General features: G+C 30.5%; 5 protein-coding genes across 9 annotated transcripts; 3 read left to right on the plus strand and 2 right to left on the minus strand.

The window, feature by feature from the left end:
• Positions 1-490: 490 nt before the first annotated feature.
• LOC138945263 (thioredoxin domain-containing protein 11) lies at positions 491-5,976 on the plus strand. 2 transcript variants are annotated; one of them, XR_011448950.1, is made up of 11 exons: positions 491-1,028; positions 1,461-1,671; positions 1,741-1,971; positions 2,103-2,312; positions 2,392-2,589; positions 2,837-3,273; positions 3,421-3,739; positions 3,910-4,146; positions 4,396-4,589; positions 4,812-5,455; positions 5,705-5,976. XR_011448950.1 is itself a non-coding variant. In XM_070316662.1 (10 exons), the coding sequence occupies exons 1-10, from the start codon at positions 766-768 to the stop codon at positions 5,311-5,313; spliced, it is 2,802 nt and encodes a 933-aa protein (XP_070172763.1). In that variant the 5' UTR covers positions 491-765; the 3' UTR covers positions 5,314-5,976. The 2 variants fall into 2 exon arrangements, 1 of the variants encoding a protein (XP_070172763.1); XM_070316662.1 differs by having other exon boundaries at positions 4,812-5,976.
• Positions 5,977-6,145: 169 nt separating this feature from the next.
• On the plus strand, positions 6,146-9,108 carry LOC138945265 (guided entry of tail-anchored proteins factor 1). The gene is made up of 4 exons (XM_070316664.1): positions 6,146-6,494; positions 6,775-6,940; positions 7,243-7,310; positions 7,615-9,108. Exons 1-4 carry the CDS (start codon positions 6,426-6,428, stop codon positions 7,801-7,803), a joined length of 492 nt encoding a protein of 163 aa, XP_070172765.1. The 5' UTR covers positions 6,146-6,425; the 3' UTR covers positions 7,804-9,108.
• On the minus strand, positions 7,902-10,043 carry LOC138945264 (carbonic anhydrase 9). The gene is made up of 6 exons (XM_070316663.1): positions 9,781-10,043; positions 9,297-9,464; positions 9,073-9,229; positions 8,877-8,982; positions 8,412-8,639; positions 7,902-8,298 (listed from the first exon to the last, which is right to left on the minus strand). The coding sequence occupies exons 1-6, from the start codon at positions 9,884-9,886 to the stop codon at positions 8,104-8,106; spliced, it is 960 nt and encodes a 319-aa protein (XP_070172764.1). The 5' UTR covers positions 9,887-10,043; the 3' UTR covers positions 7,902-8,103.
• Positions 10,044-10,442: 399 nt separating this feature from the next.
• Positions 10,443-19,357, minus strand: LOC138945262 (serine/threonine-protein kinase 11-interacting protein). 3 transcript variants are annotated; one of them, XM_070316659.1, is made up of 19 exons: positions 19,259-19,357; positions 18,048-18,615; positions 17,546-17,842; positions 17,251-17,444; positions 16,846-17,149; positions 16,258-16,626; positions 16,090-16,168; positions 15,762-15,936; positions 15,512-15,641; positions 15,297-15,449; positions 14,672-14,749; positions 13,871-14,006; positions 13,573-13,691; positions 13,156-13,287; positions 12,836-13,020; positions 12,621-12,718; positions 12,151-12,353; positions 11,727-12,031; positions 10,443-11,482 (listed from the first exon to the last, which is right to left on the minus strand). In XM_070316659.1, the coding sequence occupies exons 2-19, from the start codon at positions 18,523-18,525 to the stop codon at positions 11,273-11,275; spliced, it is 3,645 nt and encodes a 1,214-aa protein (XP_070172760.1). In that variant the 5' UTR covers positions 18,526-18,615; positions 19,259-19,357; the 3' UTR covers positions 10,443-11,272. The 3 variants fall into 3 exon arrangements, with proteins under 3 accessions (XP_070172760.1, XP_070172761.1, XP_070172762.1); XM_070316661.1 differs by having other exon boundaries at positions 11,371-11,482; positions 11,744-12,031; XM_070316660.1 differs by lacking the exon at positions 14,672-14,749.
• Positions 19,358-19,562: 205 nt separating this feature from the next.
• On the plus strand, positions 19,563-25,338 carry LOC138945268 (uncharacterized). Of its 2 annotated transcripts, XM_070316667.1 has the most exons (7): positions 19,563-19,663; positions 19,756-20,034; positions 20,245-20,362; positions 20,479-20,832; positions 20,951-21,220; positions 21,301-21,551; positions 21,710-25,338. In XM_070316667.1, the coding sequence occupies exons 2-7, from the start codon at positions 19,931-19,933 to the stop codon at positions 22,431-22,433; spliced, it is 1,821 nt and encodes a 606-aa protein (XP_070172768.1). In that variant the 5' UTR covers positions 19,563-19,663; positions 19,756-19,930; the 3' UTR covers positions 22,434-25,338. The 2 variants fall into 2 exon arrangements, with proteins under 2 accessions (XP_070172768.1, XP_070172769.1); XM_070316668.1 differs by lacking the exons at positions 19,563-19,663; positions 19,756-20,034 and having other exon boundaries at positions 20,274-20,362; positions 20,450-20,832.
• The last annotated feature ends 189 nt before the right edge of the window (positions 25,339-25,527 follow it).

Genomic DNA, 25,527 nt, shown 5'->3' on the forward strand with positions numbered 1-25,527 from the left:
CAATCTGTCTAAAAATGATTATAATAATAAATTAAATACGTCGCATCAATAATATCTGCATTTTTCATGTTTGACTTCGGAGAAATTGTGTTTCCTTGTGAAACCTTCCTTTTGAGACATATTCATTATAATTATATAGATTGCTAAAAAAGGGCAGATTTTACATTTCAGGAGTTTTAAATTTTATAATAAATAAAATACATACACTCGCGCGATTAAAGCTCATCTTAAGGTACAATTTCATGTGCTGCAAACTCGTCGCGGCAAAAAGGTCACGTGATCGAAATGAACGAATGAGTGACGACGTTCTGGCCGCTGATTCGTCCATTTCGATCACGTGACCTCTTTGCTGCACGAGTTTGCAGCACGTGAAAATGTACCTTTAGATGCACATGTTTGAAATTTCATTTTGACTCGTTCAAAAAAAAAAAAAAAAAAAAAAAAAAAAAAAAAAAAAAAACGCTTTTTAGCGAGCTGCAAACGATTTTATTGTAATTACGAATATCATACGATTTTAATGCATTTTTTGTAGTATTTTAGTTATAATATTGGAAAATTAAAATCCGTAGTTTTTACGGCCGACCGATAGAGGACTTTATAATCTGTCCCCATGACAGCTCACTGTCAGTGCCAATAGAATCGAATAAGTGGCAAGTGGCATTATGCGTTTCTTGAAGAAGATGGCAATTTAATAAAGCAAAGGAATAAATAATCTCTTATGCGAAAAGGAAGCAACGAAAATTCAGACTTTAGCGATAAAGATGTATGCGAATGTCTTGTGAACGCCGTGGTGAACAGGCGATGGATGAACGGACGTCGAGCGAGGAACGTGAGACAACCCTGCCAAGAAATGCCGATAATCCGTCAAACCGGATTTCGTCAACATCCACGTCTGAATCAACAAATAACGACGTGGCCAAGGAAAGACTGGCGATAGAGGAGCGACTGGCTGCCAAAATGTTTTCTTACGAAATTATCTGCTTTTTCCTCGCGATTACTTTTACAGCTATGGCAGCTCTGCACAGCACGTGGGTTTTAGATTATGTGTTAAAAAAAATATGTACAAATTATATATTACATATACTCACTGTACCCACGTATCGTATCATCACACCATGATCGTATAAATGAAATGTACATCGAACATTAGATACATAGATTAATAAGACTATATCTATTACATATTTAAATATCCAACTTGTGACACGTGTTCCATTCACGATGATACGATACAAGGATACAAAAAGATAGCTTTCCAGCAAAAAACATATATAGACATAACGTCACAATTAACTTAAATAGAAAAATTGATGAGACTTTAAAAATTCTCTATTTGACAGCCAATTGTGATATTATATATTTGTTTTTTTGATTGAAAGCTTGACCACAATAAGTTATTTTTGTATTTGTAAGTAGCTTAATTGTCTGCAAGTGTTTATTGTCATGAATATTTTTTGTAGACCTCCCAAAGTTTCCAAACCTCCTATAGCAAAGCCTTTCTTTGATCAGAATTCCGTAGTATTGGATTTCTATAAAGGTCATTTAGATGCGATGATTGAAAGGATAACGCAGGCAGATTTTAGTTTTGTTATGTATTATGCTCCTTGGGATGCAGAAAGCCAGGCTCTACGTAACGAGTTTGAAAGTGTTGCTCAGTTTTATCATCCACAGGTACAAGATTGACGATAGTATTTTATACATTTTCTTATATATTCATTAACATTTGCATTGTGTTCTTAGATTTTCTTTGCAGCCATTAATTGTTGGCATCCTGATTCAGAATGCAGAGTACAATATAATAAAATTCATGGTTATCCAGTGCTGATGCTATATCCAGCCAGAGAATCTGGTATCAATTACAGAGGAATTCGCACAGCACCATACATGATTCATTTTCTAGATGCGCTTATGAATCCCATTGTCAGAATAACACACAAAGAACAACTAACAGAATTATTGATTGCCAATGATGTAGGTGTAAATTAATGAAATAACAAGCTTATTTTCAGCTAATATAAAATAGCTTATTGCAACATATATAATATTTCTAGTGACAGTATATTATTTTGTTGATTATTTGGTAATTTATTAAAAATTTGCAGGCAGTAGTCATAGGATATTTTAATTTTACAAGGTTAGATAAAACTCCTGGATATCGAGAATTTTATAAGGCTGCAATACGATCACTGGAAAGAGATCCTAATAGAGAATTGGTATTTGCTATAGTAACTAGTGCATCATCTAGTAAATTACATTTTGGAGTCCAAAATAAGTTTCCATCAGCAAATTTACTCATGTGGAATGAATCTTTAGTAAGTGTATAGTGTTTATATATGTGAATGTTTCTATTCACTATGCACATAATACAGCAGTTTTAATAAAAACACTCAGAGTTATCCAGAAAACAATGAATGGACATCCGAGAATATCCTCAATTGGATTAGCAGTTCTATTCATCAACCATCCCTTTGGCTACAACCCCCAGGTGTCAAAGCACTCACTTTTGCACCTTATCTACATGAAGGACCAGTCTTATTTCTTTTTACACCACGGAATCCACTTCATACAGAAAATTACATTTACAATCTGGTGCGTTTTAAAATTATATTCCAAATATTTATAAATATATATATTTATTTACTAACACAAAAGAAAATTACATTTGTATATGATCAGTATAATGATTTTTTAACTTTATTTTCGAAAAATGTTGGGAAAATAAAGTATTAAAGGGAACACCTCACATATGTAATTAAGAAGTATATATAAATATTTTTTTATAAAGTGATATATAATTATATCAAACAAATTATATCGAAATGTTCTTATTTTTCAGATAAGAGAACTCAGCTTACAGTATTACAACTGTGCAGATAATATGCTAGTAAAAGATATAATCACTCGTCTAAAAAATAAACGAAGTACAGCGATAATTCGTCATTTGTCTAGAGATCAAGAATGTGCCCATCTTCTGAACAAGACTAAAATCTATACAGAACAAGTAAAGGAATCTATTACTACCATATCAATTCAGCAATGGATTAACAACAGCTGTTGTGCAAATGTGGCGATGAATAAATGTTCTTTATGCAAGACAAAGGCGACAAATCTATTAGAAAAAGAGATCTATAGAGTTAAAAAATTTGGTGATGTTTGCAAAGATACTGATATATTCACATCTCCTAGTATGATTGGACAATATGAGGAGCAAATAAGCAATTATAACAAGAACTACATGGTAATGAGATTACAGGAAAAATCAAAATTAAAAAGGTAACAATAATTATATATATGAACACATATATTTTAGAAAATTATATATATTATTTCAAAATAATTTATTTAATAGATTCTATAAATAAACATATACAGAAGATGTTTGTGAATTACAAAATATGAAGATATTATTGTTGTTTTAAGGCTACATACAAATATGAAGTATAGAACATCGTTATTGAAGGAAGAAAATGATTCGCGATCTGCGAGCATTGTAAAAAGAAATTTTTTAAAAGAAAGTTGCAAAAAATGGTTGGCTGGAAATGATTATTATCCATCATTGTTTCCGCAAGATTCTCCACAGAAATTTAATATCACCTTAAAAGAATTGGTTTGCAAAACCAACAAGACACTAGCTTTAATAGCTATTGACAGTTTGCATTATTCCCATTTTGCAGAACATCTTGGGATTAATATTTCAAAGCGAAGAAATAAAAGTACTGTTGTAATCTTGGATGCCGCAGTAAGCTTTAAGATGACATTTTAATAATATATTTTAATATAATTAAACATGTTTGGAGCATCATAAATGTTAATTATTTAAGATTAGTTTATTGCTTTTTGAAATTTTCATGTTTTTTTACAAATTGTATGTTATTTCTTTTGTAATATTTTTTATTTTTTATGTTGCAGCTAGAAAGTCAATATATTATGCATCATGATTTCAGCGAATACACTCTCATCAATTTCATAAACAATTATACACAAGGTTTGCTAGAACGAACATTACGTTCAAGTAATCCACAACACCATAGAGTGCAAAAATTGCATAATGATAAAAACCGCAATAATATAGATTCTTATTCAAAAATTCGTATACCAGAATTAACAACAAAAACATTTTTGGACACTATTTTAGATCCATCTAAGGTCAGTTATGCAGTGCATTTATCATATAATTAGCAATGAGAAAAATATAAAATATATAACAATATACAATAAATAATATCTATATTGACTTTAATCTTTAAATAATATAATTCAATAAAACATAACTTTATAAAATATTTTAATATATATTAATACTTTAAAATATTAATATTACATACTGGTAGATGGATTCATTGCTAATTATCGCACTTTATGATAAATCAATTCATAATCAAATTTGTTTTATAGGATGTCGTTGTAATGTACTACTCTCCTTACTGTGGATTTTGTAGCGCTATATCATATGTATATTTAACAGTGGCGTATTACTTATCCAATATGGATCATTTAATTTTTGTAAAAATTGATGGGGACAATAACGATTTACCATGGGAATACAGCATGAATCGCTTCCCATCTATTTTATTTTTTCCTGCAAAGAGGTGCGTTAATTATGCATCAAGCAATTTTTAGTCATTTATTTTCTTGAATGTCACTTTTATTAACATGCTTCAAAATGTGAATCTTAATCAAGACATATCTTATTTATTCTATATTTTTTTTTCTTTTTGATCAAAAAAGATTTTTGTTCATACAAAGCACTCAGTATTATTTAAAAACATCTCAATATCTAATAATATTTATTTTTGACTAAAACTTTTTAGGAAGGAGGACAGCACTGTATTTCCCTTTTCTGTTCCTATTACTATTCCAAACTTATTGAACTTTGTGCTAGCGAACTTAAACGATGATTCCCACATCGAAGCTTTGATCAACATCTGTCAAGCGGGAACTGGCGAGGCGCCAGATAAATGTATTACTAGAATACGATGGCTGTGCTTAGATATTATCGAGCAACTTTTGCTAGATTACAGAAAACTAAGACGGCATTTAAATTTTTTAGATAAGAAGGTTGCACGCAATAAACGTAAAATCATTCTTTTTAAATTAGAGCATATCAAAGATATTCATTTAACTTTGGGTTCTACCATTGATCTTGATAGAAAGAAAGATCGAAAGAAGGTGCAATTGATTAAGAGAAAGTTTCACAAATACTATAAAATTATTAGATTGCTAGAAACTGATAACAAGATAGAAAGACGGCATTTTAAATCTAAGGATGCCATATCAACTGCTAAACGAGACTTGTTAAGAAGTGAATTGTGATATAGATTTCGCCTTACAAAAATCAAGATATGTCTATGCAATGATAAATATGTTAATTAATATATATCTATGTGACAACAGATATTGATATTTTGGGATATTCTCGATATTTCGGCAACTAGATCGATGTTAAATTATAAAGGTAACATAGATTTTTTAACTTGATTATCATTTCTTATAAAATATAAAAGAGGAAAAAAATCATAAAAAAGCATGTATAAAATCTTAGTAAAAATATAAGATTAAATATAAGAACATGTCAGCAAATATTATTAATGAAGAAAATGCGAGCGACTTTAATTAAAAATCTTAGCATATATTCCATTAAATGTAAAATATATATAGGAATTTTGAAAGTGCAAAACTATTGATAACTACAAACTTTTTCCAGATACATAAAATTTGTACATATATGCAGAGAGTTTCAAACACATGTCTAATATATCTCGCAACTCTAGTCACATCAAAGTTCTAAAAAAATTTATAGTCTAAGCTTAGAATATTCTTTTATTTAAATTAGTTTGATTGATCGATTATAATAAAAATATTGAATAAGAAATTCTGAATGTGCTATCAAAAAATGTTTTGAGTGTTTGTGTTACCGGCATTTCGTGCACATAGAACAGAACACGATCGAACGTGTACGAAACACGAACGTGTACATTATGCGTTACCCACTGAAAACATTCGTGGACTTTGGCTACGTAGTTCAATGTTCACATTTCTATGTCCACAGAGGGCGTATCATTTTGAGAGAGAGAGAGAGAGAGAGAAAGAGATATCACCTGATAAGCCTAAAAACGAATCGTGATTTCGCTCAGGTTTTTGTCACTTTCTGTTTGTGTATTTTATGAATTGAAAGAATAATTCACAATTCCATTTCCAATTCCACAGTTCAAATTGATAAATAAAAGCAAAAATATCTCTCTCTTTTGGAAGTTGCATATCATTTTTATTGCTAAATATCTAATGCGAAATGTAAATAGAAAGCCAAAAATCCAATCAAAAATATAATTGTCTTTCTGATCCCGTTTTTCTATAGGATATCGAGAAAGTTCTCTCACTTAATATACTATAGAGCTCGAAGTGTTTATTACTGTTTATTATTTAATATGAATTTAATTGTGGTAACTACTTTAAGTTGCATTTTGGATAATATTGTCCCCTTTGTGATCAAATTTGTGAGTATTTTTGAAATCCACATGTTTCATTTTTGGAATTTATACATAAATCTAGATTTTTGTTATCTATATATAAATCTAATTTTTTATTTTATAAACAAGAAACCATCAATAAATCTAATAAATTACCTTTCATACATGAATTTTTGAAAGATCTACATTAAAATTTACAAAAATTTTTGTATTTATTTGTATAAATCTAGATATTTTAGTTATGTATTTAGCTGTAATTATAAAGTTCTATATTTTATAGTTCAAAATTCTATTGTGTAAAATATAGATTTTTCCACATATATTTGCGCAAAGGAGGTACGATATTGATTTGCGAAATGAGCTGAGCAATTTAAAAGAGGAAATGGCAGGACTTTCTATAATGAATGAGTTTGCCAAATATGCCAAACTCCAACGCAGATATAATCAATTAGAAAATATATTGAAAGAAAACAGTAAGTTTATTTCTTTTTTTTCTTCACTATATCAATATAGGGAATTATTTTTATAAGACTACCTATAATTTTTATGGATTATTAGATTACAAGAATCAAATAATTTTGTATAAAAACAATTAGTTTCATATATAAAATAAAAAACAAATATTGTTTGTAATCCTTAGGGGAATAATCAAAATATCTATCTATAAAACAAAATGTATTTTGCCATTATATTAAAAACTATACACAAAATGCTATATATATTTCTATATTTGCAATATATTCTATATATATATATATATATTTTTTTTTTGCAGTGGATCAACGACTGAGTTGGAGATTGAAACTACAAATGTTGTTAACTTATAGTTTTCGTATATTGAATGTACGTAGATCACTTGCTTCCTTAAGGCTCTTGATCCTTCATTGTAGTTTTATTAGATTATAGCGCATTAAAACTGAAAAATTGTACAAATTTTTTTGTGTTGTGGCTTGGCATACTCAATAAAAATCTTTATTTAGTGGTGTGCATTAATTAATATAAAAAAAAGATTGCATGATTTTTCATTTTTTATTAACTTTTATTCTTAACATTATAATCTAATACTCTTACAGTAAAGGATCAAGATCCTTATATCCAAAAAACTACTTATTTTTTCATGGCTCATCAAATTTTATAATGCTTTCAGGGAATATTAATCTTATCACTTTTGTATATATATAAAAAAGAACCTGTAATTATTCTATCAGAAGGTACATTATGGCCAATACAAAATTTCCTGAGCTGGCCATGTCAACATGAAAATGCTATTTCTCTATTAGCTTGGATTATGATCATCCGATTAGGAGCATCTGCATGCAGAAAACTCCATGTGTGAAATATTTCGTGTAAGTAATTATTTATATTTTGTTAAATATTTATTTTTATTATTCTATTATTAGTATCACAATTAAAAAACATTATTAAATGCCTTTGTCAAGAAATATCTTTTATGTTGTAAAATATGATGAATAACAAAAAAAAAAATGAATAAATAAGAGAATAAAATAAGAGAAAAAAAAATTTTTCTATATAAAAAATGTTTTGTAACAATAAATTTTACAGTTCTTATCGTTGTAAATTTAGTATAGATAGTATATTTAGATAAAAGAAAATTACTAATTTTATCACGACTGTATTATGACCAAAACCAACTTAAGTTTGAGAAATTCCATCGCGAATCATCCTGTTTAATCGAGAGCCCCGACGGCACCCGTAGGGAAGATTGCACCAATCTTCTAATATATATCTTACGCTGACCAATATCTTGCAGGCGTCTAAAATTATCGCCTAATATTTCTTCGCCATTCGAAAGTATTCGGAACGTGTTCATCTGTAATAAATAGATTTTATATACGATTTCCCAAAATGGAAAAATACATTAAAGATATGCATAAGTTTCATTTTCAAGTTTTCTTTCGTAATTTATAAACATAAATAATATACTTGACGAAAAGATATTGGGACTGGAGTGGCAAAGATTATCCAGGTGACTGCTTCACTGCAAGGTGGAGTAGTGAGAGATCCTTTATATATGTAATAGATATCAGTATTCAATGGTATCAGGGATGCTAGAGTTATAGATATGTTAACTGATAGTTCTAAGTGTGCCCATTGCACATCTGGTAGCTTGCTCACAAGAGATTGAAGAAGCTCGTTTTGTTCATCTTGCAACTGAAAATGTATGATTACACCTAATTATAGATTTTTTCCGGTTTGATAAATGTCTGAGAATAATTTTTGAGAGATTTTTATATGGAGATTATATAGACATCAAGTTTTTAAATATAAATTTTTTAAGAAAGTATAAATATACTTTATTATACAGAAGATAATATTTTGCAAACTTTTTATTATTATAAAGTACATTGTAAAGTTGTTTTTTTTTAAGGCTTGTTATAAATCTCTCACCTGAAAAAAAACAGCTATTACAGCTACACCATCTTCATGTTGCAATGCATGTGAAAAATTCGAGTATGCTATATTACGATGCACAATATGCATTTCCATTGGATATCTACACATATTAATGTTTAATTGCTCTTTTTTTTAAGAATCTTACAAGCGGGAGTCACTGCATTTTTATAAATAAATATGATTAGTATACCTTATACCGTTTAACACATGTTCAGCTCCCCTATTATTTTTTATGCCCCAATGAAAGTGCAATTGCTCCATTTCATATTGCTGATTTTGCTTAAATATAGCACCAAATATATATGGTAATCTCCCATATGTTACGTTCTTATTCATAGCAAGCTTAACTTAAAAAAAAAGGATTTACTTTTAGAAAACTATAATTTTAAAACTTTATGAGTCAAGAATACTTACTAGTTTGTCCATTGTTTGCAAATATTTGTGGCATTGGAAGAAAGTCATGATAACCGATCATTTCAAGTGCTGGAAGTGATAAAGGAATTGCTTTAGATGTGGATATAGCTATTGGTGATTGCAGCTTTCCTGCGCACGATTTGTATTTTTGCGGCCATAAATGTTGTCCTAAAATAATAATCATTAATATTAATTTTATTTTTATCGGTATTTGTCGGTCAATCATTGTTTGACGAGTAATCAATTTTATAAATCTCTGATTATTCATCAATCTATACTTATAATTTGCAGCTTCTTATAAGGTGTAATTTTTTATTTATGAAACACTGTTTGAATTCATAATAGCCTTATATTTTCTTATTTCAGAATTGATTTTATCTTTTCTAAAATGAAAAAAAAATAGAAAAGAAAAAGCTTTTTTTATCATTTTTTTGTATGACATTAAGCTTGGATTAATTTGCAAGATAATGAAGATCAAACATACCTTTTTTACTGTATCCAAAACTATTGATATTCGGTATAACGACGAAAATGAGCCATGTCATTATAACTTGTAGGATATACATCCCTGAATTCTTTGTATAGAACATATAATTTCAATATTTGTGATATACAATAATTTATAATTTATAAATTAAAGTTTGCATCTTGTCAAATAACAGTTTTTTTAATTAATTGTCTACTTTTGCTATTTTATAAGTGTCTTTTTCATCTTTTTCAATCTCGTTACGTTAAATTTTGTTCTGAATATAATTACGTTAAATTTTGTTCTGAATATAAATATATACTTTGAGACGAGTATGAAGGAATAACATAGAAGTGATCACATAGATAACTGAAAAAAACTTGTTGGTGCTGTATAGGATCTTGGGAATGAATATCTATTAAATACGCAATGGTGCATATCATTATCAGCTGCATATGTGATCTTTTGAATTACAGATGCGACTTATAATACAAAAATAGCAAAATGTCTCTTTTGTTACATAAGAAGCTAAAATGGGACATTTCATTGTTTTATTTTGGAAAGAAGATAATAACAGAATTAATAACAGAGATATAATAAAATTGAGAGAGAGAGAGAGAGAGAAAATTGAAAAAAAAGCATGCTTTAAAATCATAGTTATATTTTTAAATTTACGTCGTTACAAAATATACATTACAATATCCTCGCGATATAAATATCTACAGTAAATACCTGAGTCATGCCTTTTATTGTAAAATTCAAAATATACATATCACAGTCGGACATTTGCAATCAGATGTGAGTAATTAATATTACTAAATATGTAACACAGACTCATGTGATGTGTACAAATAAGATTATGTGCAATTATGTAATATTCTTTGTAAAACTTTGGTTACAAATTCAGCATAAAAAGAGAGAAAATTTAATTAAAAATATTTACAGGTAATAATATTGCAGTTCTTAGCACCATTGATAACTCTATTCATTCTATCAATAATCTCTTATCGTCAACTATTTGTCTACATTTCATAGCATTTCAAAACATTCCTGCAATTTCTTTAATTAAATCAATGCTAAATTCAATACAAAAAAATCTAAATTGTATACAAGTACAAGAACATACTCACATGGCCTTGAATAAAGCCTTCTTAAAAATATATATGTGTATGTAATAATATTTTTTAAATTTTACTTTTAATTATATAACTGAATTAAATAAATTAATATCTGGAAGAAAGACATATCTTTTCCTGTACTATCTTACTGCTTCATATTTGCCATTTGCTGACACGTGCATAATATAAAAATATTATGCATATAATCAAAACGACATTTTCATTTTGTATGTATCATTAAAATAGGTGATTAAGTAAACATGATAAAAATAAAAAATTTGTTTTTGATATATTAAAAATAGGAAGGTTTGATTATATATAAGACAAAAATAGTTGAAATCTCTTCAACTAAACAAAAGAAACCAATAAGAAATTTAATTTTTATGTACTATTTAAGCTTCCTCCATATTATTCTGCATAGCACGAGAGTTGCTTGTAGTAGTTACTTGCAGAGGTATTGAGAATAACTCTTCCCAGGAAGGCTGTATAGAACTGATTACAGCTTCAACAGCACTTAGAGAAACAAATTCTAAGTTCCAACTCTCCTCGAGTCCCGCAATCTCGTCCAAGAAATTTAAAGTCAATGAATTATGACAATGTTCCTAAAATTATATCATTAATGCATTATTAAATGGATAAATATACTGAATAATTTGTATCCTAATTGCAAATTATTTTATATTGGAATATAAATTTACACATTTTTATTTATAAAATTATTCTGAAATAAGATTGCATAAAAATAGAATTTCTGAATTAGAACCGTATAGAGCGCAACAGTTGCAAATTTTAATACTTAGCATTTTTTTTTTAAATAATAAATAGAAATTGTTGAAAATTACTGACTATTGCAATTAAATTACTCATAGTTTGCTCCCTTGCAATTAGAGGCGTTTGATCGCTGCCTGGTATAAGCCATTGAACATTGTCCTCCAGTATCATTAATATTGCATTCGTCAATATTAATCCAGATAGTTTAAGCTTCGTGATAACATTTTGATATTTTAAAACTGCAGAGGAAAATATTGCTAGTAGTCGTACGACGTCTCCGGTCTTATAGTTGGCAGTATTTGTTAGTAAATCATGCATTAAAATGCTAAAATACTCTGGAACTGAAAATTCCACTTCGCAACTTGGAGGCAATTGCAGATCTGTAAACAGAAAACATCATGAGCACAACTTAGAAGTTATTGTTATATATGTGATGTCCTAACTCTGAGATTTCTGCAGTTAATAGCTATATTTATCGTTGTTAGAATACATTTTATACCTGTGATGTAAAATAAAAAGTTTGATGTTCTCTGGAAATCTTGCAGAATACACAACACTGTAATAGTGGAAAGCTCTTCACTGGTTTTACTAGGTTGTTGTAATTTAATCAAAATACCCTGCTTATATGGCAGCGATATAAAAGATCGTAATCTGTCTGTTGTCCAACTCATCTCTTTATGAAGCCAACGCTGTGGATCCTCCCTGTCATATTTTTTTTTTCTTTATTCATTATTTTTTTAGGTTTTTCTATCTAAATTTTGTTTGTTTGTCATAATTTTCTTAGATTTTTCTATTATATATAGAGAGTAATCTACCTTAACAAATAAAAAAAATTGATTTTTTTTCTTTTATATATTTCATTGAAATATTTTATCTTTAAAATATCCACATAAAATTTTATGCTAAAATTCCAATAAAGATATTTTTTATAAAATTTTAAATAGAAAATTTATATTAAGCAGCACTTACCCTTCTGGCCCATCAATTCTAAGAATATAAACTTTAGATGTAGATAATACTAAGCATCCAGAAAATGTCTCTTGCATAGAATGCATCAAAATCTGTGCCTAAATATAAAAAACGAAAATATAATATCAATTATATGATTCTATTCTATTATAATTTAGACTTAAGCTTGCTATATATAATTAATAAAATTAAAAATATTATATCAAGTTAAGCACCTTGAGAAGAAATACCACCTCTTCGTTTTCATGTTCAAATATATTTAAAATTACATGCAGTTTTATTCTGTGATCTATACTACTAAAATCAGTATACGAATATTGCACATCGCTGCCGAAAAAACTTGAAGCTTCTTCGCTTCTTAATATTTTATTGCTACCAATCTTGATACTTTGAAGTAAACCTAAAAATAATACAAAAATCAAGTTAAAACTTAAGCGGAAGAAAAACATTTGTCCTTATTTTACTCGTATGATCAAATATATTCTTAATAATATTATACAATAGCATTATGGGATTATGGATTCATTGATTTTACCTCCCAACATTGATGTCAAGTTTGTTACAGGAGCAATTTCTTTTTCGCTGCTATAGGATTTTGCTATAGGATCATTCGTTAATTTAGCCATTTTATTTTCATATGCCGTGCATATGCTATCTGTCAGGGAGCCTGTAAATAAAACTGACTTTACAAATTATCATATTAAAGTGAAAATTAACATTATTTGTATATCGTATCTATGATGCAATTACATGAACAAGTTCCAAATTAATTCTTTATTATGATATAATTAATTCTTTATTCGTTTCTTTCACAAATAGATCAATTTAACTTTCATAAAAAAAATATTGAAATACGAGTCGTAATTATATTAATGAAATAATACACACTTTAATGACTTGTAGTAATCATATATAATTATATATAATAGAAAATGTATAATACAATACAAACCCGAAGAACTGCTTTCCGTTAAGCCTGCCATCACTGGCGTCGCATCTGGAATTGTTATTAAGGAAGGAGCAATCGCAGTACATCTTTCCTCCTGTTTCCGGCTCGGTGTGGCATTTGCCCTGTATCAATGAATATCACAATAAAATATTAGTTCTAACATGTAATGATGGCTTGTGATGACAAGTAGATAATAAGATGATGATATCTTAATGATCATTTCTTGTTACGTTTGTGTAACAAATGTATTATACAGAACATTATCATAAACGTTAAGTATCATAAATACAACTATACTAACTTTAGCGTTTCATCTAAAACCTCGATGCTACTCTGACTCGGATTGCTGAGTATCTCTATGTCGCTCTCGTATTTCTTCGTCAGGGCATTTGTAGACGGCGTGGATTCCCTTGATCCTTCTAAACTTGTCGCTGAACCTGACAGTGATAAATATTAATTCGGAAAAAAGATTAGTAATGTTTCGTCGTTGCGTCTTCTAGAAATTTAGAAAGAAAAAAGGATATATATGAATTAAAGAAATTTTAAATCAAAGATGTATAGTTTTTCTTTTAATACGTTACGCTTATACACTTTTAAAAATAAAGATTAGAAATTAGGCGTTTGTAGCACCGAAGAGAGAAAAGCCAAAAAGAGAGTAATATAAAAAAATAATACTGTATGTCCAAATTTTTTAATTAAAGTTTAAATTTTTTAAGTAAAATTTTTTAATTAAAGAAATGGCTTTGGTTCAGCCGCCGGACTTTTTTAAAAAAACTGTAGAATTGTTTTTAAACAAGAAGATGAGAAAGGAAAGACTCAATTTCCGGCGGCTGAATAATTCACAACGAATATATACATGTAGAGAAAAAAAGAAGGTAGAAAAGAGAGAGGAGATGAAAAGAGGCAAAAGGAAAAAAAGAAGAAAGAAAAGAGATGGGAGAGGAACAGAGAAAGAAAGAAAGAAGAAAAAAAATGAGAAAAAAATAGAGGGAGAAAATCAAATGGGAACGAGAGAAGGGGGAGACGGAAAAGCAGAAAATAAAAAGAGAGAGAAAAAGGAAGTAGAGAATGCTATAACATAATTATCGTGGCTGAAGCTTACAACAGATTTGAGCTTGGATATGAGAGTCGGAGTGTACCAGAGAAGTGGTGACGGATTTAGCTCCACCCTCCATTCCACCTGCACCGGTATTAGTATGTTATAATTCCCATTAAATATAAGATTCAAACGCGCGCGCTCGTACATGCGTTGGCTGTACATGTATATATCACACATATTAACACAATAAACTATCATTAGAATATTGCATTCGCAATCATTCGATTAACTAACGAGATTGTCAAAATTGAAATATTTCATTCTTTTAGATAAAGTCAAGATAATTATCAGGTCAATTTCAATATAATTAAATGCTTTGCACGAGTTATACAGTGTAATTCATAAATAAATTTCAAAATCAAAATATTAATTCGAGTTATGAGAATATATGCAATGTTTTCTTTAATGCAAAGGAAAACGTCTTGTTTTATGAAACGCCCTGTATATATAGATTATACTATATATATAGTATATATATATATATATATATATATATATATATATATATATATATAGAATATTATCAAATAAATTTCAATACAATATCAAGAACTATACAACCCGTACATATTTTCGTCAATTCACTCTTATAAAGAATGCTACATGCTGTAATCATACAGAACCTCACCAATACTGGAGAATGATTCAGAATGTTGCAAGTTGATTCTTGCAGAATTCTCTGCTAGCTGATTCTTTGTAATCTGATTGTCCATGCTAGATGAATTCTCTATTTCGATGACCAAACTGCTGTTACAAGTGGGGCACTTGAGTTGTTTCGTACCTAAAAGAATCATGATTTTCATAATCATCTTCAAAAATGTACCGTTTCGTCGTAATACTAACCCGTCATCGATTTAACAAGCGTCACGTATTCCGCATCCTGCGAGAATTGCGTTGAACATTTCATACATTTAAAAACCTGCAGCGGTATTGGCCGCATTTCAATCTGCTCGTTGATAATTGCTACAATTTTCTGAAAATAGAATTGTTGTTTTGAGGAGAAAAAAACATTGATAATCTTGAATTTCTTGTAATACATTTAAATGTCCCATTCTGTATACACTGTAAATAATATTTATATGTTTCTCAGTACCTTTGCATCTTCCAATTCCGCGAAGTATCGCCTATTTTCTCTATCTTTTCTAGTAGTATCAAAAATAATATCGATCGTGGGTGGATCGCTCTTGCCTAAGACGCAAGATAGAATTGAACTTATTGACCAATGAAACTTTACTTTTCCATTAATCGAGTCTCTTTCTTTGATATTTCTACAAAAGTTGCGAAAAAAATTTAATTTTATAATATTTTAGAAAGGTGTATAATTTTCAATTTTTCTTATAAATAATTAAAAAAATATATAATTTAAGAATATAAGTACAATTCTGCTATAATTGTTGACATAGCAGAACAATGACACTTACTCAGGGGTTATCATTAAAAATATAGTCTCCATTTCACTATCATCTTTCCTTTTCTGAACAGTATATAAATCTCCAGCTTCTAAGATAAAAAAAGAAAAAGAAGAATTTAAGACTTATTCCACCATTGACAATATTGTTTACATTGTTTATATTTCATGCAACTTTCACCTTCATTAGGATCATCTAAAGTCATAGAATGATTCATATGTATTTCCAGGGTATGCATTTCGTCTAAGATTTCTTCATTCTGAGGAATGTCTTTGTCATCTTCCATATATTTTGCGATTTCTTGTGATTCAGGCTCATTAGAAAATTTTTCATTAAACATGGTATGAATTAGATTATCATGAAGAGACGATGATGTATTGATGTCAACCAAGGTCTTAAATATTTGTGAAGTTGGAAATTGCTCAAAACGAAGACCCATAATATCCTGAACGGAAGTCCCCGCATGACTACTTAGCCAATTATTCTCACCAAATTTCTCTCGCAAATCTAAAATACGTTTTTTCGTCTCCAAATGATCCATTGATGACTCTAGAAAAACGAATAAATTAATATAATGTTCCAAAAAATATATGCTATTCTATCATATACCATACTTTCTGGATGTTACTCTATTAATTATTGTAATAATGTCTCAATCATTTATTATACGCGCATGCACGCACATAATAGTTTGATTATGTTATATTATTAAAATTATACATTTTATTACTATTGAATTAATAAAAATATATATCTTGATACAATTACCTAAATGAGAAGAAGCAACCACATCGGGCAATTTCTTAAATTCTCCCTTTTCTTGATCAATTTCATCGATAATTGCTTCTCTCATATTTGACTTCTTTTTACTTCTTGTTATGCTTTTTTCTGAATTCTCTGAAAATGATGTTATTCGTTGATTTGGTCCATTTTCATTGAATTCATATGTATCGACGCACGTAGACATTGAACTGGTCAGAGATATGGATTGATTCGCGCGTATCGTAAAAACTCGATTTTCCATTACAAACGCCTTCTCCGACTTTGAAAGCGGTAAACGATCTAAAACAAACTATCAGAGTTTATTCAAACTCATGTTATAATTAATAATTATAGTATTGATATTGGTTGTGCATTTTATAATTTTCGATTTATTTATTATCATGCAAATACCTTGCTATCTGACAAACTCGGATGTAAATGTTTTATAGACAGTAACCGATGTTTTGGATGGTACGATAAAGGATTTCCTTCCAAAGATAACCACAACAAAGTGAGCATTTTTTGAAGTGGCCAAAGGACCAAATGTTCCATTAAACAATTAAATGATAAGTCTAATTCTGTCAAACATTCTAAACCTTGAAGACCTGTTATACAAATTGATGATAACGCAAAAAGATAATTCATTAAATTTATAGATAATAATATTTTTAAGTAAAATAATATCATTATTGCAATAATAACTAACCATTAAGATTATCAATGTAATTATTCTTCAATACTAATATTTGTAATGAATGTAACGCTATCTTATTGAATATAGGTACTTCTTCCAGTTTATTATAGCCCAGATTAACATATTTCAAATCTGATAAGCAAGATATCTCCTTTGCACTAGTTATCATATTATGATTTAAGTCCAATATCTGAAGCAAGGGAGCCAATTCTAATGATTTATCCAAGCATTCAAGAGCATTATGAGGCAATATTAAATGTCTCAAGGATGCCCACACAAACCCAATGCCAGCATCACCTCCACATGCAGCTATAGTAGAGAATATAGAAGTAGAATATCAGATAATACATATATTAGTGACAAGAGCATCTCAGCTTGTTAAAGTTGATTATGTATCTTTCCAAAATCAATCTATTTATTGTAACTGATATATTGATTTGTTTCATGGAACTAAATAATTATCTATCTATTGTTACTTGATTTTTTAAAATTTTATTTCATATACTTAACAAACCTAGTAATTGATAGATTGTAGATACTCCCTTTCGACCAGCACACACAATGCTTTCCAACTGGCCCCTGACATTTTGTAAACCTTTCAATAATTCAATAGATACCTTTCTTAGCTCCAAATATTTTAGATGTCTAAACTTGGAGATGTCAATGATAATATTGTCATCATCAGAAGAACAATGTGTCACTTTTAAACTTATAGTTTTTTGCACAAAATCATGTAAAAATTTTATATCACGAAATATGTCTACTTTGGAACTATTGCACACTTGAAATGAAGAATCTAGATCTTCGGATTCTAATACAACCAGCAAGAATGCTTCATTAAGACTATGCAGTGATTTTGTTGATAGCGAAAGCTTGCTCGAGGCACTCAAGATCTTGTCGCCATTCTGACGAAGAAGTTTCACCAATTCTATTATCTCCTGCATATTGACTATATCCTGCGAGTGGTTTGCCATTGTATTATTCTCATTCATTATTATTAAATAGATCCTTTATCCTGCGTTATTTAATCGTTGCATTCACATAAGAGAATATATACTTTCCTAATAATATTTTATGTTAAACTGAAATGGAAATAATATATCAAATTACTATAAAACATTGATTGGTTTTAATATCTATATAAATATGTAAATATGAAAGAAAAACTTGAGAAAATTTGGAGTTTTAGAAAAGATTGAGAGAAATGTCTAGTTTTCAACTCAGTACTTAGATTTTGATAAAAAATACTTATTAAAACAAAAATAAAAATTTCAGTCATAGTTACGTTTCAATTATAGTTACAGATGCAATGACACATCTAGAACTATGAAATTGATTATAACTATTATTTATATATATATATATATATATATATATATATATATATATATATATGAATTAAATTATATATTTTTTTAAATATGTAATATATATATGCTTATATCATTTTATTCCATCAATATATGACAGGTTTCCTAACCTATAAAATTACATCTTTAACACTCTTTATTATTCTTTCTATCTATCTATCCTTATGTCAAGAAATGTTTATTTACCAAACCTTAGGTTATTAATATAAAAAAGCATCGAAAAATTGTATCTTTGTCAAAATCTAAGTAGAGCGGATAAAATTGAACATTTATCATAATACATAAATAAAATTAAAAAAAAGTTATAATCAGCTTAACAATAATACATAAATATATATTGTATTCTCATACATACCGTGTTATAATAAAAAATTTCTGGTAAAATATAATTGTCGATGTAACAATATAATAATCTATAAATATTTATATTTTTCTCTTCTCTTTATTAACTAGGTTCTCGTTCGACATTGAAGTTAGTAATTAAATGAGAGAGAGAGAAGTTGGTAATATTAGAAAATTTCCTAGCCAATTGAAAAGATAAATCACTAAAATATAACTGGTATTACCAAAAAACTAGATGACGCTGGTAACGGACGTGGCCATAATATATAATAGATATGCCTATATGTCTATATATCTAGTCTATGGTCGGGGCATTCGGCAATTCGGCATGTGCCGCGTGCAACGTGACAAAGGGACGTATTTGCTTAGGATTTTAGGATAACAATTCGTCAGCAAAAGGATCAACGTGCGACGATCGGTGAGATTCGAGGATCAGACGGCCTTGCGTCATCATCGTCGTCAATGTTTGATTTGAACGCATAAATGAAGGAAATGGGGATTATTTTTCAGGTTATGGCGTGCTCGCCCTACGTACGCTTGGCGGGAGACGCGGCATACAGTTAATGCAGTAATAAAATATATATATATGTATATATATATCTTGAGATCTGCAGATTTTTAGAGGAACGTTGTCGCACATTCGTTGTCGTACTTCTTAACTTTAGCGCTCTTATCAACGAACACGATGGCGGGATCTGATCTTGAATCCTTAGCATTCGATCGCGTATCCGCGCTCGCTCCAGCGCTTTTAATCCTTGTTATGTGTCTCACGGTCTTCCACAGGCTAAAGTAAGTTACTCGTCAAGATAATCGCATATCATGTACATTTTTATATGCAAGGTGTTCCTATATAAATTTGTATAACAGTGAATGTATCATTATATCAATATAACAATTTTTTAAAATATTTCATCAAAATAAATAGTCATTTTAGGAACACTATGTGTATTTGTATCGTTTTCTAAGATATAACTAATATTTTAATTACGTATCTTGAAGAGTGAGATGGCCTGTAATTGTGAATTGCTGGTTCTGCAATGAGAACTCGAAGATCTGGAGGCAACATTTGAATTGGTGGTTGTGCCCTTGGTGCGAGCAATACAACGGCTTCTCCAAGGTAAAAACAGGTTGAAGAAATCTGTACTTCCAATTTTCACTTCTTATTTATATACTTGTACAATAGAGAATTTTTTTGTTTCTTTAGAATATTGCTATGTGAAATACTTATTTTAGAATGGTGATTATGCGTATGATATCCCAGAACAATATGCGACGCCGAATATGTCTACAAGATACTGCAGATTGGTCGAACAGAGCAATTCACGCAATGTTTCCAAGAGTCATCTCTGTATAGAATGTAACAAGCAAGAAAGTCTGAAATTGTTGGAGTTATCTAATTTTGAACCAAAGAGTGAGAGACGCTACAATGTCGAGCTGAAAGGATTTAAGGAATATCTCGAGAAGAGATATCCATTGTGCGACAATTGCAAATTGACAGTACGGAACGTATTGAGTAGGCAGGCATTATGGCTCACTCATTACAAAATGTTATTTTTTCGGCAGAAACCGATTAGGATGCTTATCAGTGTAAGTATATATTTTTAAGAAGTATATTTCAACTGAGAAAAAAATTATACATAATTAGAAATTATTGTAAACACATGCAATCATTGCAACGAATAATCGTTTGTCAGTTCTTTTGCAGAATTTCCAGAAAAGAAAATCGGAAGCAATTTCCCGAATTATCTCAACGATTATAATTCCGATTATCGTATACAATCATGACTCTGTATGGTTGCCAATCAGTGGATTATTCTTTCACTTATGCACTTGTTGGGCAAGTTCAGCAAAGAGGAAGAGAATCGATGTATTATTGATATTTTTATGGTTCTGCATCATTATTTTTGTGTATGTCAAAAATTCAACTTTTCAAAATGTCTGGCTTACGACGGAGCACATCGTACAGCATCGCATGGTGAACTAAATGCAATAAAATATCTCTTGGCACTAAATATACTTTTACATAAATATTTAGTTTATTGTTTTCTTTTTCAGATAGAAGCATGCGCGTTTATTATGGGTTTCTTGAGTGTAACACCTATTTCATATAAAAATACGTTAATCGGTTCAGTTGCGTTGAAGAAGCTCAAATTGCGTTCGCGAGCCATTGTCGCATCTCAATCCACATTAGAGAATTATAGTGAAAGCAAAAACAATGTTTCTAATGGAACAATCAATGCTGTTGAATCATCAGTCTGTATAACAGGCAAAGTATCTTCCACTGAAATCAAATCGCATTCAGCAATGTAAGTATTCTATGTTGACTTTTATCTTTAAACAAAACACTTTTATTCAGTTTATTATATATATAATTATATTTATTATTATACGTGAACATCAGTAAATTATTTTATATTTAATCTTTATTATTATTATTATTATATGTATTTTCATTTACCTTTAGATTGAGACAAAAGCTGTCTACGATTACAGTTGCGGACGACAGCAGCAATGATAATCATCTAAATTGCGTCTCTCAGAACAAGAACAGTCCGCTGCACGGCTTTAACTTGAACCACAGTCTAAGCACTCTGTTCCTAAGCGAGGACTCGCCAAGATGCGGCAAGAATACTGCGAAAGCGGCACCGGCAATCTTTGAACGGAGAGTATACAGTGCGACAAACTCCGAGAATCTGTTCAAAAAGTCTGGGTCCAATAGAAGATACGTTCTGTCACCGCCAAAGCTCAGGTCGGTGACGCAGACCTCATGGGTAGCTGGCGGTTACTGGCAGGAGAGCCATATGATGACCGCGACGCCGCCGACGCTCTCACGATCGTCTAGCCAGAGCTCCGGCTTCGGATCGGCCGGTTCCTCCAACTTCGCCCCTTCCCGCGAGCCGTCCGTGCACGAGCTCGATCGCTGCTCCGTCGTCTCTGACGCTATCCGGTGGTCGTATCATACGCCATGTGCGAATCATTCGCCGCAGTCGTCGCGAGCCGAGGAACAGGAGAGATACGTTCGGGAGGCGAACGTTGGCAGTCGAAGCGATTTGACACAGGCATTTCCAGGTCATAGCGCTACGACAACAACAACGACGATCGTCGCGAGTTCCGGCTGGCTCTCCGCGCTGCTCTGTGGTTCGTTGATATTGAACATGATAGTGCTGTGCGCTACATTATTACGTTAACGAGTCGCCGCGTTGTGCCGGGTTGTTGTGTTCACTGTAATTTTTACAATTGTTATACAGGATGATCCTTAAGTATATTCCGAAAATTAAAGAAATAATTCCTTAGAATTACTTTTGATTTTCGAAACATACTTGAGAACCACCCTGTATATAGCTATTAATGTGATCGTTAACGCTGATTTAATCCTCGAGTATTCGCCGAATCCGATCGGTCAGTCCGACTTGAGAGATGTTTTCTTCTCATTTCTCTTCCGTTTCGATCTTTCTCTTCGCGTATAATTTTATACAATAAGATTCCATAAATTTGGAAGATTCAATCTCTTGAGTCTGATAAATGATACGTATCTTTTCACCATGCGAATACTTTAAGATAAAACAATTACACTACTGCCAATTAGAAGAAGACAAGCGCAATTTTCTGCGCGTCAAGTACTGTTACACTGACGTTACACACTGCCGATGTACTTGCTACAGATACTTGCTTCAACATATCCGTCAGTCTTCACTCTACCTTGCAAATATGTAAACACATCCGCGTATTCTCGTTAAAGTTGAAATACGCGGGAGATATTTGCTCATCTCATTCTCTTTAAGATATAATTTTTATTCTCCCTTATTCCAAAAGAAATATCTCAGAGTACATTATTTTTATTTATATTAATGTATATATTTTAAATGGAATACTTTATGTGACGTAACATTTTTTCTCGTGATAAATAAAATTGTAAAAAATTAGTTGGGGGAAAGATGCGATGTGCAAATATTTTCTTACGCGCTATAATTATTACTTTAGTGAGAGATGTACGTATATTGATCTTTAGAGATAAAGAAATAAGGATATTTGTTTAAGCGTTGAAGATTTCCCATTTTCTATACGTACGTTGTTATTTATCGATGAAACCGATTGTGCATGCACTGCCGAAAACAGAAAAAATTTCGTATGTGAAAAGAAATAAAAAAGAAAATTCGTTCTATCGACAGGCACATGTGATACTGCATGTGATCTGCCTGTTCTTAGCTGACGGACTAGGAAAACTTGTTGTAATAATGTTACTTATATTGAATTCCGATTATTGTACGTTTTGATATGTACGATATTGTACACTTGTATCGAGACGAGAATAAAACAGTAACTCTTTTACAATAGTTTTCGGAAGACGTGTCCATTTTTAGTTTTATTCGTACGGGGAAGATAATCCTGTCAAAATCCCCTTGACAAGATATGCAGAAGAAAAAGAAAGATGATCTTACAAGAGTGAAAAAATATAACACGTAGATTGTGATCGAGAGAGATGATATATTCCTATTTCTCTCAAAAATAAAAAAAAGTTGGACTTTCAATATCGTCCGCGTAGGATGATTAAATTTAGGACGTCACCAATAAAGAGATGTGTATGTATAATATACTTTATTGTGTGTGTTACTTTATAAATATATTTTTTTCGGAGATTACTTCGCCGAGATAGAGTACGACGGTGCGACAATAAATAAATAGGTAAATACAATCGTTTAATGAGATTTTTTTCTGCGTTCTTCTTTCTTTTTTTTCAATGTAAGCATTCTCATCTCTCGATAAAATCGAATATTAATCATAATATCTTAAAATTACATTCTTTAATCCGAGGAGAATATTGTATTACAATTTATATATAGTACCTTGTAGCTACAGCCTCTCTTCTACACCCTGCATACAAATCTACTACCACCTAAAGTCTAGGAAAATGTTTAGAATTGCATCTATGCGTTTTTATTTGTTTTCTATCTCGTTAGCTATGCATTCTGTTTCAGATGAGGTAGATCTGAACTCGATCTATTGCGATCCGGGAAGGAAATATATCGCGTGTGATGGATTCACACGAAACTGTCTTCGGAAATCTGTGCTGTAAATCTAAAGAATCTATTCTCTGAATTGTCTCATAATGAAACGAGAAATGCAACGATTTATCTCTTTTCTTTTTCTTTATCTCAATTTTTATTTTGTTCGCTCTCATCGTTGAGACAAAGAAACAGGTTGTAGATCGACCTCCTCTTCAACAGTAACTGATTGCGCGTGCACATAAAATCGTTACAATTCGCCTACTTTACTTTGCAGTAAATAAGTGCAATGTTTCGAACACACGCTCAAGATATTAGGAAAATAATAACGCTAATAGCTTTTATCGTGTCTTCCCCGCGCTCATCAAATCCATCGGCCCCGAGCCTGGTGCTCTTACATTATCGCACATTACATATTGTAATAACGGAATCGATCATGATTATCACAAGAATCTCTCGGCGGCGATATCTACACAATTCTTACACAAATTCTTTCAGTTCTTCAGACTTATAAGCGAGAGAAAAGGGAAACGAGTTTGTCACAGAAGAATTGGGAGAATCGAGAATTAATTTTATTATTCTTAACGACGGAGGAAAGATAAGAGATGGGAGGAAAAACAGCACAATGAACCACGTTACATTAGCTCTCGATTCGGGAAAATACATTCATCGGGGCATCTAAAGAGGGACGCGCCTTAGAGAGAAGAGATGAACACTATATAAGTGTGTATTATTATATCTGTGATAAATACAATCGTGCACTAAGAAACGCTTCCTTTCGCCTCTGCCTTATTCGTTTAATCGCGAAATTAATGTGAACGGCATTACAAGAGCGCGGTTTGCACGTGATACATACATATGTATATGTATATATATATATATATAATATATCGTATAATATTTACATATAGATCCGACACAAAAATATTTAGTTCAACGATAATTGCACCCGCGTAATGCATCACACACACACACACACACACACTTTGTTGTCGATTATTTTCTCGCTTACGTATTATAGCAAAAGAAAAAACGCAGGTCCTCGATCTCGATACAATTACATATCACAAAAGTTAAGGAAAGATAAAAAGAGGGGGAGAGGGAGGGGCAGGAAATGTGGCGAAAGAATGATCATTAATGGCGAAAAAAAAAATATATATAAATATATATAAAACTTTTGCGTGAAGTTAAAAAAAATTTATCCGTTTCTTCTCTGAAGAGCGGATTTTTTCAAGAGTATTAATGAATGCAAGATTGTAAAATGTCATGTAAGAGAGAA

The sequence above is a fragment of the Polyergus mexicanus genome, unplaced genomic scaffold (genome assembly GCF_030449975.1).
Source record: "Polyergus mexicanus isolate NDT 795.1 unplaced genomic scaffold, iyPolMexi1.0 SCAF_3, whole genome shotgun sequence".
NCBI classification, from domain to species: Eukaryota; Metazoa; Arthropoda; class Insecta; order Hymenoptera; family Formicidae; genus Polyergus; species Polyergus mexicanus.

Bases quoted from the DNA above. Each gene is read 5' to 3' on its own strand.
- LOC138945262 (XM_070316659.1), bottom strand. From the start codon at position 18,525: ATGAATGAGAATAATACAATGGCAAACCACTCGCAGGATATAGTCAAT. The intron at 15,642-15,761 runs GTACTGAGAAAC...TTCTATTTTCAG, and splicing joins CGGAATTGGAAGATGCAAAG to AAAATTGTAGCAATTATCAA. The intron at 13,692-13,870 runs GTTAGTATAGTT...TCATTGATACAG, and splicing joins GTTTTAGATGAAACGCTAAA to GGCAAATGCCACACCGAGCC.
- LOC138945268 (XM_070316667.1), top strand. From the start codon at position 19,931: ATGGCGGGATCTGATCTTGAATCCTTAGCATTCGATCGCGTATCCGCG. The intron at 20,035-20,244 runs GTAAGTTACTCG...CGTATCTTGAAG, and splicing joins ACGGTCTTCCACAGGCTAAA to AGTGAGATGGCCTGTAATTG. The intron at 20,363-20,478 runs GTAAAAACAGGT...TACTTATTTTAG, and splicing joins AATACAACGGCTTCTCCAAG to AATGGTGATTATGCGTATGA.
- LOC138945264 (XM_070316663.1), bottom strand. From the start codon at position 9,886: ATGTTCTATACAAAGAATTCAGGGATGTATATCCTACAAGTTATAATG. The intron at 9,465-9,780 runs GTATGTTTGATC...TTATTATTTTAG, and splicing joins TTTTGGATACAGTAAAAAAG to GACAACATTTATGGCCGCAA. The intron at 8,983-9,072 runs GTATACTAATCA...TAATATGTGTAG, and splicing joins CATGTGTTAAACGGTATAAG to ATATCCAATGGAAATGCATA.
- LOC138945265 (XM_070316664.1), top strand. From the start codon at position 6,426: ATGAATTTAATTGTGGTAACTACTTTAAGTTGCATTTTGGATAATATT. The intron at 6,495-6,774 runs GTGAGTATTTTT...TGTAAAATATAG, and splicing joins TCCCCTTTGTGATCAAATTT to ATTTTTCCACATATATTTGC. The intron at 7,311-7,614 runs GTACGTAGATCA...TAATGCTTTCAG, and splicing joins ATAGTTTTCGTATATTGAAT to GGAATATTAATCTTATCACT.
- LOC138945263 (XM_070316662.1), top strand. From the start codon at position 766: ATGCGAATGTCTTGTGAACGCCGTGGTGAACAGGCGATGGATGAACGG. The intron at 2,313-2,391 runs GTAAGTGTATAG...AAAAACACTCAG, and splicing joins TCATGTGGAATGAATCTTTA to AGTTATCCAGAAAACAATGA. The intron at 3,740-3,909 runs GTAAGCTTTAAG...TTTATGTTGCAG, and splicing joins TTGTAATCTTGGATGCCGCA to CTAGAAAGTCAATATATTAT.